At 29.3% G+C, this 14,575-nt stretch overlaps 2 protein-coding genes across 2 annotated transcripts; one reads left to right on the forward strand and one right to left on the reverse strand.

Annotated features, from left to right (window-relative positions):
- The first annotated feature begins 950 nt into the window (after positions 1 to 950).
- Positions 951 to 5,314, forward strand: LOC140672272 (transmembrane protein 26). Its single transcript, XM_072904269.1, has 6 exons — positions 951 to 1,244; positions 2,508 to 2,685; positions 2,931 to 3,335; positions 3,645 to 4,012; positions 4,276 to 4,605; positions 5,182 to 5,314. The coding sequence occupies exons 1-6, from the start codon at positions 1,051 to 1,053 to the stop codon at positions 5,225 to 5,227; spliced, it is 1,521 nt and encodes a 506-aa protein (XP_072760370.1). The 5' UTR covers positions 951 to 1,050; the 3' UTR covers positions 5,228 to 5,314.
- Positions 5,315 to 5,802: 488 nt separating this feature from the next.
- LOC140672331 (uncharacterized) lies at positions 5,803 to 9,206 on the reverse strand. Its single transcript, XM_072904380.1, has 3 exons — positions 8,698 to 9,206; positions 7,950 to 8,244; positions 5,803 to 7,600 (listed from the first exon to the last, which is right to left on the reverse strand). The coding sequence occupies exons 1-3, from the start codon at positions 9,204 to 9,206 to the stop codon at positions 5,888 to 5,890; spliced, it is 2,517 nt and encodes an 838-aa protein (XP_072760481.1). The 3' UTR covers positions 5,803 to 5,887.
- Positions 9,207 to 14,575: the final 5,369 nt, after the last annotated feature.

Here is a 14,575-nt window from a genome sequence, read left to right on the forward strand (position 1 = left end):
CCATATCTTTAAAATGTTGATAAAAATATAATAAAAATGATATAGTAGGAATTCAAACCCGATTAGCGGAAATTGAAACTCCATGAAGACTGGAATCAATTTAGTAAAGATTTGAAAGAAAATTAGCGCAGATTTTGTTGCCAGCAGAGATTTTATATCCACTTAGATCATAGATACAAACCTTATCTCGTACAAATTCAAATTTTTTTTTAAGAATGTGCGATAGAACTATCAGCTTAGTCATACTCAAAATCGACATCATTTAGAAAATAATGATGCATTTGTATATAAATGTGAGGTAACCGTGAAAAATGCTGATGAAAAACATGTCATTCTTGATTATAAGATGTAATTTGATCATATGATATTAATACTTATAAAATAATTTCATTAAAATCATTTTTACGTTAATGTATAACGTATGTAGGAAAAGATATGTTTGATACATAATTTTAATATTATTTTCGAACATTATAATTGTATTGTAAACTCCAACTTTAGTTAATGTGATAATTGTCACCTATTAACATTTAAATGCTGTGCCTGTAAAATATAATTAGTATCGTTTAATGCAATCAATTATTATATAGTAAAATATGAATCTATTATCTAGAAAATTTTACGCAGAATTTCTTTTTGAATGAACACAAACTGAATCCTTAAGAGAAAATTTACAAAACGTCACGACTCACCCTTATCTAAAGAGCGCATGTGCGTATCGCGTTTAGCAAGTAGTTCGTACTATTCTTTAACAAGTCGCCGTCTTTCGATCCTGTTCCTTCTCCGATTATTTTCTCGCATTTCGTATTTCCTAATTATTATACTTATTTTCCTTTAATTTAATAATAATATTTTTATCTCTCTTTAAATATTTAAAATTCCTTTTTAAATATTTAAAAATATATGTAAAATAAGTTTAAACGCGAATATGTATGCGTGCAAATTAAACGCGAGTGACATGTGTATGTGAAAAGATCAATTTCTTTTATTATTATTTATTTTACATTGAAGTACGTGCGCAGAATACAAAGAGAATTATAGGTAACAATTATGACAAAGTTCTTGGCGACAATTAAGGCAATACTTACGCGTTTGGTATTTGCATCGCATGGCTTTATCGCTATTTGGCAAGTAACGACTTTCAAGAAGAATCCATTTTTCTGGTATCTGAGTTGTCCTATTCTGTTGCTGTTCTTCGAAGGCATTTTTACGCTCACTATAAAAGAAAATCAGGAATGGAAATGGTACGTCAATTATCACTGCAGACATATTTTTTTTCGAAATATTAATTGTACGAAAAATTGTATGAAATTTGACTTTACAAAACAAAAGCAAAAAAGTAAAGATATTTTAATTATTTAACAAATTATTAAAACAAAGAATATTAACATATATTTTTATTTTTAAATAAATTCTACATTAAACCCTTTGCATTAATTTTATTTTCAGTTATTAAATTATTTAACTTTACAATGTTGTTGACTTGAGTTACATAATATAAATTAATATATTTGTTTATTATTATTTATTTTTTACGTATTTAATAATAAAGCTTCTAATAAAACTTCATATAAAACTTTGTATAATATTTTATATATTTTCTACATATTCACACACACATTCTTCCTTTCTTTTACTAATTGTTATAAATAATATTTTACAATTAGTAATTGTGAAATTAAAATTGACTGAATATGAAATAAATAACATAGGTATTTATAATTATTTTTTTTTGTTCTATAAATTATAAAAAAAGATGAAGTCATTCGCTGGATAAAAACAACTCTAAAGTACAATTTTAAAATATTGAAAGTTCAAATTCTATAAAATATATAAATAAAAGAGATATAAAAATTAAAGATATCCGCTAGTTTTGGAATATTTATACATATATACATACAAAAAAGAATTACATATATTTTTTTTTAAAGTTATTATCTAATCATAATCTAATTAGCTTCAACGATTATATTGTCTATAAGAAATATATATAAAACATTGCATTAGATACACACACATAGGATTGTCACTGTAAGATTAATGTAAAAGGATGCTTTCGGAAAGGGCGTGTATATTGTGAGAACGTTTTGGTTTGACAGACGGAAATTGGAGCATTAGTAACATAAGCACGCCGACGAGTTAGAATCCACTTTTTATCAGGATGCGCGCGTGTGTGTTTGTATCTAAGCCGGATAAAAAATTATTGACATCTTCGAAAGCAAACCGTGACCTGATTGTGACTCATCGATGAATTTGTAGTTAAATGTTTAGGACGCAGAATTCTGCATCGCGGGGCATATACCTACCTATCTGCGTCTCGAGAATTCCGATGTATAAATAATATTACAATATGATAATAGAATATTATTTTATATATAAATATATAAGTTGTGGAATATTTATAATTTAAATAATAATATCAAAAAAAATAAATTTTAAAAATTAAAATAAATATATGTGTACGTAATTTGTTATTTATTTTTTTATTATTATATATATTTCCACAGGTTTTGCCCATCTGTATTTTTATATCTCAGTAGTGTGGTACCTGCAATTTGGCTATTGGAACTGGACAAGGTGGATAGAAGATTAAAACCTCGCGAATCGGATATCAACATATCCGAGAATTTTGATTTGTCTAATTTAGCTGCTAGTGATTTAAAGCATCTAGAAGAAGCTCTCGGAGTTCGTGTGATTTTTGTCATTATTTTTCTAAAGCTGGATAAGAAATAACTCTATAAACATTTTTCTTAAAATTCCAAACAACTTTTATGCAAATAAATTTTTTTTTAACTTTGCGTATTTTTTTTTTTTAGATATTTAGGTGTCTCAATTTAAATAAAACTTATTGTATAGCTTAATAATATTAATTAATTAGCAGAGATAATTCAAGATTGATTAAAACATAAAATTTCTGTTTGATTCTTTAGGTTGATATTCAATTACCGGATATTCAGATTTCCACGGAAACATGGGTCACTTTGATCGAACAGTTTTTAATGTTAGTTCTAATAGTCGGCCGGTGGATGTTACCGAAAGGTGATTTAACTCGCGATCAACTGAGTCAGCTTCTCTTGGTCTACATCGGGACTGCGGCTGACATTATCGAGTTCTTCGATTCCTTTAAGGAAGACAGAATAGCAAGGGAGCCTGTGCTTGTATATCTGACCTTAAGCATCTGGGCATGGTCCCTGATGCAATTTACGGTCGTGCTAACAGCCACTAAATCGAGGAAGTCTCGACTCTCCAGTAGCGTCTCCAGGAAGAAGATCCGGACGGAAACTAGTTGCTGCAGTATCGATGTCTGGGGAATCGCTCTCAACATGATTCTCCAGGTATGTTCTTGAATAATATAAAAATTTTAAAATGTCTGAAAAATATCGAAGAGAAAAATGCGAAAAATATTGCTCTTTACACTTCTAACAATAACTAGATAATCGTGAATTAATTTTTTCTATTTGAACATTTTGTATTTGATAGACGTTGATTGATAATAATAGGGAGAGACTTTATTGTTTTTAAAATTGTCTATTTATTTTTTTAATAAATATAATTTTGACGCAAATCTGATAAGAAAAAGATAAGAGTTGTAAAAGATTAATTTTAATAAATATAATTTATTTAATAAATACTGATTCTTGCAGGATGGACCGTTTCTGGCGTTTCGCTTGATATTGATAATTCATTATCAGATAGTCAGTTACATGAATATATTTTTTACATGTAAAAACACGCTTGTAATATTACTGCAGTTGTATCGACTTTACGTGGTGCAAAGCGAAAGCAAAAGCAAACGGAGCAAGAAATATAATAAAATGGAAATGTCGAATATCAGCATTATTTCCCGAGGTGACATATACAAAAATGTAAGAATGAAAAATTCGCGAGATGATAATAGGCATAAAAGACGACGTGATAAGGACATAGAAGCAAATTATAGTGAAACCGAGGACTCGATGGAGGATATCGATAAATTTGATTCATCCCCAAGAAATGTTGTTTGCTCCAAACGGTTGGCATATTTCATTTACTTTTTCAAATTATTTTCACATGTAGAAAATTATTTAATTATATAAAGAAGAAATAAATGATAGAATAACAATAAAAAAATGATAAAAATTTATTTTACAAGATTCAATACCTTAAATATTTTTTACAAATAAACTGTTATATAAATTTTGCATAAAAGAAAAGAAAAGAAAAATTTAAAAGAGAAAAAACTGCATAGCAAGATTATTACATAAATATTTTATCTTTATATATGAATTATCACAGGAAAAGTCGTCAAGATACCGGATACTCGACATCAAGTTCTCGTAATTCTAGCAAACAAGGCAAATCGCAAAAACGCGAAGGGAAGATAAAATCATCGCGTAAAGAGGAAACGAGGCGCGACACTTCTGACGAGGAAAGACGACGTAAAAGAAGAGAAGATAGAAAATCTTCCGAAAGAAATGAGAGGAAGTCGACAAAGAATAGGAATGACGACGGTTCCGGTAAAGGCTCTAATCGAAAATTTGATAGTGAAAATGAATCCTCCAGCGAAGAACTGACCGAAAGTAAAACTATCAGCAAAGGCAGTGAATCAGAATTTGACAGAAACAGGTGACCCTTTAAAATTTAACATTAACGTAAAATAGCTGTAGATGCAACGTCATTTCTACGTCATTAAATTTGACGAAATTAAAAGACAAGATTCTCGAAAAATCATGAAAAATAAATATTTCAATATTTGTAAGCGCAATAAAGAGAAAAATAATTTTTATTTCATTATTACTAATTATATTAAATGTTATTAATTACTTGTAATGAATTTTTAACGTTGTACATTTCTATTATAAAATTTTTAATTATGTTAATATTTGTAATATACATTTATAAGAGCAAAAAATATTATCTATTTATTTTTTCTTTTTAGAAAAAATATTTTCTTTACAAAAACTTTCTTTTTTTTTCTCAAAAGTAATTTTCAGAGATTTCAAAGATTTTAAAATATTTTTTGATAAATTATTTTTTCTAAATATATGTATATACATAGGGTATTAATTATAGAGTATCCAATAATTAATTTCATAAAAATACTTTGAATCTTGTATTCTCTCAGTTATAATCCTGTTGTAATTAGAGTATAACATTATTTTCTCATCTATATCTATTATTAATGTTTTTAATAATTTGCAGTGCTCGTAAATACGCACATCGAAAACGGAGGCAGGATAGAGATTGACAGCAAAAATTGGGTATTATAGCATTGTTGTTTATTTATTCTGCAATTTTTATCATTTGTATTCTCTTTATATACGCTGGAATTAATAACGGCATAATATTAATCACTAAAACGAGAGAGTTTTATCCTAAGAGATTAATGTATAAATAATATATATATAAATAATACATAAAGATAAAGAAATGTATACTTAGAATTTTCGAAGTAATAGAATATAAATGTTTACTTGTATTTATATTAATTAATATCTTGAATACAATCATAGAAGATTGCTTCTAAATTTGTCTCTTAATTATCTAATTGTATAAAAGCTTATATTATCTGACTGCGCCTTGATAAAAAAAAAGAAACATTCGCAATTATTATTAATTGTGAATTTTACAATATAGTGCAATAAGTCTTGTTATTTTCCACTTCCATATAAGTATATTTATAATTCTCAATATACATATTATTCATATCAATATCTCTATGTATGTTAATCTATAGATGAAATAAAATGAAAGACACAAAAGAATATATACCACAACTTTTTATTATAAATAAACTACTCTGTAGGAAATTATCTTAATGAAAATTCTTTTATGATAAGTAAACATAACTTTAATTTAACGATATAATGTATAATAAAAAGAAGTAAAATATTATATCTTCAACTTTTTACACGACCGAATTATTCCAACTTTCTAGCCACTGAATGCTCTGCTTGCTGTCAAGAGTATCAATATAGTTCGATAGGTCGTCTTGGTGAATCCCATTGGCGGCACAATATAAAATCGCAGTGTTCTCCAATAATTCCTGCAATGGTTCTGTCGCCGAAACTTGAATTTCTTTGTCTTTTAAATCTTCCGATTTTTCTTCCTGCGATTTTGCTTCAGACGTAACACTTTCACGCTCCTTACAAGATTTAGCTGATTTTTCTCTCACGTGTTTTAATGTGTTTAGGCTCATCTGTCGATCTGTGAAAGGAACCTGATTATTCTCTAATGATATCGAACAGCTGTTCCGAGGAGTTTGAGTGCTGTTGACAGTCTCATTGTCTTTGGTCTTTTCTCCCAGCGTTAGATTATATCTCTGCCATTTTTCCTGCGAGAGATCGAGATCCGCATTCACATCCGGAATGATGAAGTTTTGATTTTCTTCCGCTGATGTATTTTTCTGCCACAAGTCCCTTGGCAAAGCTTTGGCGCTTGAATTTGCCATATTTGCTTTCATATTTCTTGAATCATAAATTCGATTATGCATTGTAGATTTTCTCAAAGTGCTATTGTTGTATTCTGACAGGATTCTGGCAATCTCTGAGGTCTCACTGGCGCATTGCGTGCTGTTCTTTCCGGAATTCATCATTAGCATTTCAGCATTTGACTCTCTGTTAATTTTTATTTTATCAACGTTTCTACCTTTATGATTTTCTTTTGCAGCATGGATGTTCTCCAACTGGTTCTCTACGAAAATCTTCTTTACCGTATTCTCTCGTGTATTTGAAGAATATCTCTTCAGGGTGTACAAATTATTTTTCACCGGTGACTCTTCACGGCCTAAAGCCGGCTCGCCCGCCAAAACCAATTTTTTATAGACAGACATGTTTGTTGGTGCCTTATCGTCAACTGACATGTCTTCCAACTTGGCTGGATTGAAAACGTCCTTCGCAATTGCTGTGCAGTCCTCGCCGGTCGTTTTCGCAGCCGAATTCCTCAGCAAGATCAAAGAGTTGTTCGAAGCATCTCGTAAAATGCGTTTTAAATTCATTCTGATCATCTCTCCGCTCTGTGGAATAATTTTCGAGCCATCGCTCTCCGCAATCGATCTCTGCGCTCTCTCTGGTACATACGTCCCTGAAGATGATGGATAAACTAGAGCGGTTCTTCGACCGTTTGTGTTATTTATGATATTTTTCTTCTGGACATTTTGTGCTATTGCAATGGCTTCAATAAACTTTGCTTTCTCACCAAACTTAGGGACATTCTCTGAGCAACTCGTGAGGTTATTCATGACAGTTGTTTTCGCTGATGTTTCCGAAGCGATCGTTTTGGGCGTAGAAACTGTCAGTTTCATCTTCTCCTCCACGGCTTGCTTGTAAGCTGGTGACATAATTTGCGAGCAATAACCGAGTACGCAGTGAAAACTTCCGTGCATGCACGTTTCGAAGGACTTGTCTTCCGCGAAGAAGTAAGTGTCACACGCATCTTTGACATTTGAACATCTGTCTTTTCCTCTCGCCTTTCCCTTTGATTTCTTCTCGACGGAAGGGGCTCGTTGATCTCGATGCGGATCGACGGCGACCACCTCGATTTCCGGCTCGATAATCTCATAGTTGGATAATCCATCGAGGCTGGTGAAATATCTTCCTAAGTACTCCACTGCCAGACCAGCCTGGAAAATAAACAGATCGTGTAAAAATCATAAGATTGTATAAAATATTCGAAATAATTATTCAGATTTTTTTTTAACGAATTTTTAATATTAAAATTTCTTTTTTTTTCTTGTTTTCATAATTAATTGACAGAGTTTTTTTTCTTGAATTATCTGTTTGATTTTTATAGAATTATAAATAATAATATTTCAAAATAAAAAAATTTGAAATTCTTTAAATTTAAAAACTTTTTGGAAAATACATATTACCAGTTTTTTAAATATTTATGACCGATAACTTTGATGAGGCTCATAATATATTTTATATCGTTAAAAAATGTCTTAAAAATTTGATAGAAATTTTTCTTACTTGGGGATGATAAACCGGTCTTTCGTGCATTCCATGGACAGGCCATTCCTTCCATTCAGTCTCATCTTTTTTGGTAGGTGCCTGATAAGTTGCACCCACAGTAAACATTTTTCGAGTGACCGATCTAGTTTTCATGTAAGGCATCGTGCTTGATTTAATACGTTTGATAGGTTCATAATTTGTGCACATTTCCCTCCTGCTATTGACTAATAATCGTTTAGATCGAGGGAAGTCCTTATTAATGGTTTTCTTGGATACTCGCATAGGATTTCGTCTCACCTCTACCGTTTCACGACTAGAAAACGCATTGAAATTTGGATGATGTAAAGAAACAAATGATTCTATTTTAATTAATATTAAATTTTTAATTTGCAAAGATTTTGTTTACATTATAAATATCACAAAATGATGAATGATGATGAAAATATGTTAAAATTTGCATAAAAATATTACATATAGGATACGTAAATAAATACGCTTTTATGTAACACTCGTTTTTTAAATTCATACAGAAATCTAATTATTTCTCTATTAAATTCTATTTAAAATAAAATGGATAAAACATTCAATTATGTTGAAAAGAAACTTGAAAAAAAAAAATTCTTTGAATAAAGAATTTGTTACAATCAATCAGTAATCATTTTGATTGATACTAGTGAAATTTTGAAATCTTATTTTCAGGTTTATTTGTTAAATATAATTAGTATGCTAATATTTCTTTCAAGGATTTTTTAATAATATTGCTCACGTTTTTTTCCTGATGGCTCGGGTAAATCTTTTTGCCTTAACAGCTGTGCAACCGGAAGTCGAACTGCTCCCACTGCTATTCGTTTCCATCAACTCTCTGTAATCGCTATCCTCCTTACTTGCCCTCGCCTGTTGTCTTATCACTACTGTATCTGGCGGTAGTTTTCGTAGAATTTTCATGTTTTCACAGTACGCCACGTCGCTCTGCAAATTTGATTTTTCCTGCTCTGCCATTTCTCCAAATTGTCGTGGCAGGATTATCTTCGAGTCGCTGTCGATCACCCGGAGACTCGCAGGTTCTTGCTCTAATAAAATCACGTCCGCCTTTCTGTCAAATACTTCCTCTTGAATCGACGCTGAACTCGAGATCAAGTCGTGATAGGGAACGTAACTCGCGCTTTCGATGACAGTTTTACTTTGATCTTTCGCGACCGATGAACCGATGTCCTTAGAGATTTCTCTTTTCTTTTGGAAGGAGCATTGCTCGAACGAGTTCTTCGGCAGCTCCATTAACCTAAATTATTATAAGATTTTTTCACGAGAAATACTGTTTTTCAAGATTATCCGTGACAGAGAAAAACTTCGCTTTTCTGACATATATTCCATTAATATAACTTAGCTTATAATGGATTTTAATTGAATAAATTTCTTCGTTTTCTGTTTGTTTAGATTAGATGATTCACAATTAAATCAGTAAATTGTAAAACTTATTTAATTCATGCTATTTACCTGCATTTTATTATACTTTTTGCATTTAAAATGAGATAATTCTTTATAAACCATGAACGAGAAAATAGAAATAAATTTACAAAATGATGCAGTGTTGTTACAGCACAACTGAAGAAATACTTACGATTTTATTCGCTCTTCTTTACAGTTTCGAGGAATCCTTGACGGGATCTTAACCACTTTATCAAAATCTTTTTTTTTTATTGAATATACATATATATTTTTTTCGTTATAAAAACATGAAGTCGTAGTTCGCACTTTGAAGAGCAATCGATGTCGGTCAGTTAATTCTTGAGATATTCCGAAATCTCTCTCGCGCAAGATTGAGTAAAATTAATAAACAATAATTTAGACGAAGTAAAATGATCAATATTAATCGACAATAATTAAGGGATTACTGCTGAATAAAAAAAATGTCGCGGAGAAACGTGGAGCACTTTGGTCGGCTATCACGGTAGTGTCACGTCTTTCATATGTCTCATCACGCTCGTCGATTGCACACACACACACACACACACACACAAATCGATTCGATAAGAAATTGACAATTGAAGGTTCCTGTGAAAAGAGAACGTCAGATTTATCGGGTGTAATATTTTAGTTATTTAATTGAAAAGTCTTAAAATTAAAGTAAACGTACACCAGTTCGTGACTGAACAAGAATATGCATTTTTATTGATATTAAGCTTCTTTTCAATAATTCATATCTTATTATAAAAATATAAATTTATATAATAAAGCAAAGTCTATATAGATTTTGGCGAGGAAAACATTTTGTACAAAATATTAATCATATTTTTTAAACTATGGATTAACTATGGATAAAAGAAACTCAATATTAATTAAGAACCCGCGCAAACCAGAATCAGACTCGATAATCGTTTTTTTTTTTTAGTCGGACCGAAACTGTATAACTAGACTGTTAAATTATTTTCACTTTATAAGTCCTTTTTCGGTTCTTGCAATTTATTTCTACAAAATATTGATATTATTAATTTTTATATTTTATCTTTTTTAAAGTAAAACACTTAAAGTCGAAATTATAATAAATCGAAATTAAACGTTCTCTCTTTGTCGCGATACCAATTGATTATTCTATTTTACGTGCTGTATTTATTTCGTATCACGAACAGCTGTCATTGCAAATAAAAAAGCAAACAAAATTCTGTAGAATATATAACGTATTTATGATATATATATATATATATATATATATAAAATTATATAATTATATATAATTACATTATTAACTATTATATAATTATCTATTATAATTAAAATTCTTTTTATAAATTAAATAATATTGATATTACATTATTATATATTTAATAAATTATTTTATAAGAATATAATATAATGACAAAGTAATAGAAATCTATTTTTTTTTCTCTCTCTCTCCGTCTATTTCTATATTAGAAATAGACAAACATATATGTAATGTATAGGAATAATTTTTAATAAAAAGGTAAAAAAAGCGTTGAGTTCAGGGGCGTGTTGTACAATAGTGCAAAATAGTTATATTAATTATATTAATTTATTACTAAAACTAATGATATGTTATAAAGAATTGCGTAAGTTGACAAACATAAAGTAAAATAATGTTATTTTAATTATAAAAAATGTAATTAGAACAAATCGGCGCGCTGTCAATTTTATTGTAATAGCTAACATATAATTCGAAGCCAAGCTATCTATTAAACTTATTGTTAGTAAGAACTCGATCGGTTCAGCCACTATTGCGAATCTTATAGAACCTAAGATACATTCAAACTGTCTACTCGCGTAAAAATACACGGTGCGCATCTTGCTTAATTTAAAAAAAAAAAAAAAAAAAAAACTAAACTCAACGCAAAACACTGCCGCGTCTTTTGATTTATTTAATATAATGAGAAATTTCTAAAAAATTTCTAGAAAAAAAGTTTATATTCCATAAATGTATTTATATATTCATTAATTTACATTTAGTTATGTCTAATAAATATATCCATAATAGAGAATTCTATTTTTTACAAATAATTATTAACATTATTGATATAATTTTCATTACCATGTATGTTCATTATAATAAAAATAAATCTAATAAGAGAGAAGAAATAGACTGTATAGTTCGTATATAGCAAGTCATAAGATTGTTTTAAAGTACGCATTATATTTCGCGTTTCATATACTTTAAAGCGCGTATGTATCGAAAGTCGAATCATTTTAATTAAGGAATTTTACGTATTTCATGTTTTTATGTAAATTCCATTATGTAGTAAAGTGTGTATTATTGTCTTGACGCGGCGAGAAAAAGAGAGAGAGAGAGAGAGAGAGAGAGAGAAGCGCGCGCACTCGCTCTTCTCTCTCACGTCACTGTATTACGTGAATAAGAGGTGGAAGGGATGACGCGTCAGAGAGAGAGAGAGCAGTGACATCCATTCATTCCGAGCCGGCGCGCGAATCGGTCACCGCAAAGTCGATCGCGCCGTGAAACATATATCTCGCTACGATAATATTATACGTATGATAATAAATCATATCACACGATAAAATTTAATTCGTTATAAAAGTATAAAGTTATAAAGTATTTTTTCATTAAGTACTTTTCGAATTATGAGACTCAAATGTTACAATACTTAGACATAAAATACAAAATATCTTGTAAAACATTTCGTTTTCGGTAATCTTATCTTATGCACAGACTAATGAGAGGGATCAATTGGTGTAAAAAAAAAAAAAAACACAGTTGTCCTAAAGAAAAAAATATGTAGCTGCTCGTTGTAAATTCATATTTTTTCCTTTAGGACAACTGCGTGTTTTCTTTACACCAATTGAACCTTTCTTCTTCTTCCTCTTCGGACTTCTGTTCGGAGTTTGATCGTGCCCGACCTGTCGACTCCAAGTATGATTCTCGCGCGTGATGAAATAGGATTTTCGATCGTTCCGAAATTCGGGAGTGCCGTCAAAGTATCGCGCGTAAAAGTGCGGAAGTGCCGTCCAAACTATCGCGCGTTTAAAATATTACGCGATTTTATTTTTATGCGGTTTAAACAAATTAAAAAATGTATATCGCGCGTATAAAACAATAGTTCCTGACAACCCTGACATCTGAGAGGAGGAGGAGGCCTAGGAGAGGCACCCTGCATCGGCGGAGCAACCCTAGGGTAAGTATTATTTGTATATTAATTATTATTAATTACGTATACGAATTAATTTGGTTTATTTATTTAAATAATTTAAACAAAAGAAATTCAGAGATAAAGATTTTACATAAATTTTATAAAAGTTTTTATTTAAGAAATAGTTCCTTTTTTAATTTATAAAATTATTCCATATTTATAAATTCTATTATTATATGCATCGATTATAAAATTTAATGAGTATAATAGTAAATTCTTGAATATTAATTATTTCAATCGTTGCTATAATTTGGATTTTATTATGTATGTTACAGACAACGTAGCTTCAATGTCGACAACTTCGCTGTTGCGCATCAGTGTCGGTGAGTGAGATAAAGTTTTTATTTAAAAGCGACGGATTTTTGTTGAGATTTTTGGATAAAGATGTAGAGTGTAGATAATCTGTTGCTTTAATCCTCAGACGGCGGGCCAGTCATAATGGATTCTACATGATAAATTCTGACAAGTCAATTTTAAATTATAGAAAAATTTCTTTTGTACTTATTCTTTTTATATTTTAAGATAAAATTTTATATTAAATTTTTAATTCATTATTTTGAATCTTTTGTTAAAATAGATATACTATTTGCATATAAAAATTGAAGGAAAAGGAAAAATATATTTTTAAAATCGAGATATATAATGTTTATTCCAATTTTATACAAAGGATACATGAAATATTTATTTCAAATATATATATATATATATATATATATATATATATAAATATGAGTTTTAGAAAACAATTTTAAAATACAGATTTAATGACCCGCCGACAGAGGGTTACTATATGCATGCTAATATATTTTACATATATATACAGTAAAAAATTGTGTATCCATATGTTAAAATTTTCTTGTTTCGTGTTTTATCACGTTTTAATTACTTCAATATAAAATTAACATACAGCTAATATGTTATTATTTTTATAACATTTTTATATGTTAGATTTATGTCAACTTCATAACTTTACACTTTGTGTATATTTCTTAGAAATATTATTTTGAGTGTTTTTTAACACATCATTAACAATCATTTCAAACAATCAATATATTATATTTCAAAGTCAGTCAAACATTCTAAAAAAAGTTAAAATAACTCTCCGAATAATCATGAACTTTAAAATGTTCTGTCAACATTTCTTACGAGTTATTGTAACTACTCCTTCATGTAGTTTTTAATTAATTTGTATGTTATTTTACATCACACTTAAAGTCACAATAACAAAAATAAATGTAAAATTTTGTGCCAATTATTTACATTTCTAGTATGTCAATAAGTAACATGCGCTAAATGAATTATTCTATAATAACTTAAAATTTAAAGTAGACTTCCTGGAATATGCAAGAAATGTTGAAATTAGCATTTTATTTTTTACTGCGTATATTTGTGTAATTATTTGTCTTTTGTGATTTAATTTTGACGACTGAATGACGTAGACATCTAAAAACGATCGTAATATCGTATGATCCTAAACGAATATACACTACCGTCAGAAAGTTTAAGACCAGAGTAATAAATAAAGATGATGCAAAAAAATGCAAAATAGAAATGCTTCAAATTATAAACAAATTAAACTTTATTTTTAAAAGAAGTAAGTAGTAGTGAAAACAAATAATAAAAGTTTTTAATTATGAAATATCACGGACCACTTCTCATAAAAAACGGGGTGCTTTTTTAGTGGATATACCGCTTTTCATAGGCGGGGAGTCTCACACTCCTTCGTCGGACCAATTGGCGAAGAGGGTGCGTAATGCATTTACCCCCATTAAAAAAAAAAACCTTACTATTCCGAAAATTCAAAAAGAAAGATGCGCGTTGGACGCGAGAGATGTATATATAATATTATATAAAGCATTAAACATCAAAATATTATGCCCTATAAAAACTTTATAGTAAAAAATTGTTAGTATATTTTAGAATGGAATTCAAAAGGATATTTTATATAAAGAAAGAAAGATTTGAAATATTTTGCAAAATCTATATTTTTCT

The sequence above is a fragment of the Anoplolepis gracilipes genome, chromosome 13 (assembly GCF_047496725.1).
Source record: "Anoplolepis gracilipes chromosome 13, ASM4749672v1, whole genome shotgun sequence".
Lineage (NCBI taxonomy): Eukaryota > Metazoa > Arthropoda > Insecta > Hymenoptera > Formicidae > Anoplolepis > Anoplolepis gracilipes.

Coding starts and splice junctions, on each gene's coding strand:
- LOC140672331 (XM_072904380.1), bottom strand. CDS start 9,206: ATGGAGCTGCCGAAGAACTCGTTCGAGCAATGCTCCTTCCAAAAGAAA. Junction 8,245..8,697: donor CGAGCCATCAGGAAAAAAAC/GTGAGCAATATT, acceptor TGCGTTTTCTAG/TCGTGAAACGGTAGAGGTGA. Junction 7,601..7,949: donor GACCGGTTTATCATCCCCAA/GTAAGAAAAATT, acceptor TTTATTTTCCAG/GCTGGTCTGGCAGTGGAGTA.
- LOC140672272 (XM_072904269.1), top strand. CDS start 1,051: ATGACAAAGTTCTTGGCGACAATTAAGGCAATACTTACGCGTTTGGTA. Junction 2,686..2,930: donor ATCTAGAAGAAGCTCTCGGA/GTTCGTGTGATT, acceptor TTGATTCTTTAG/GTTGATATTCAATTACCGGA. Junction 4,013..4,275: donor AATGTTGTTTGCTCCAAACG/GTTGGCATATTT, acceptor GAATTATCACAG/GAAAAGTCGTCAAGATACCG.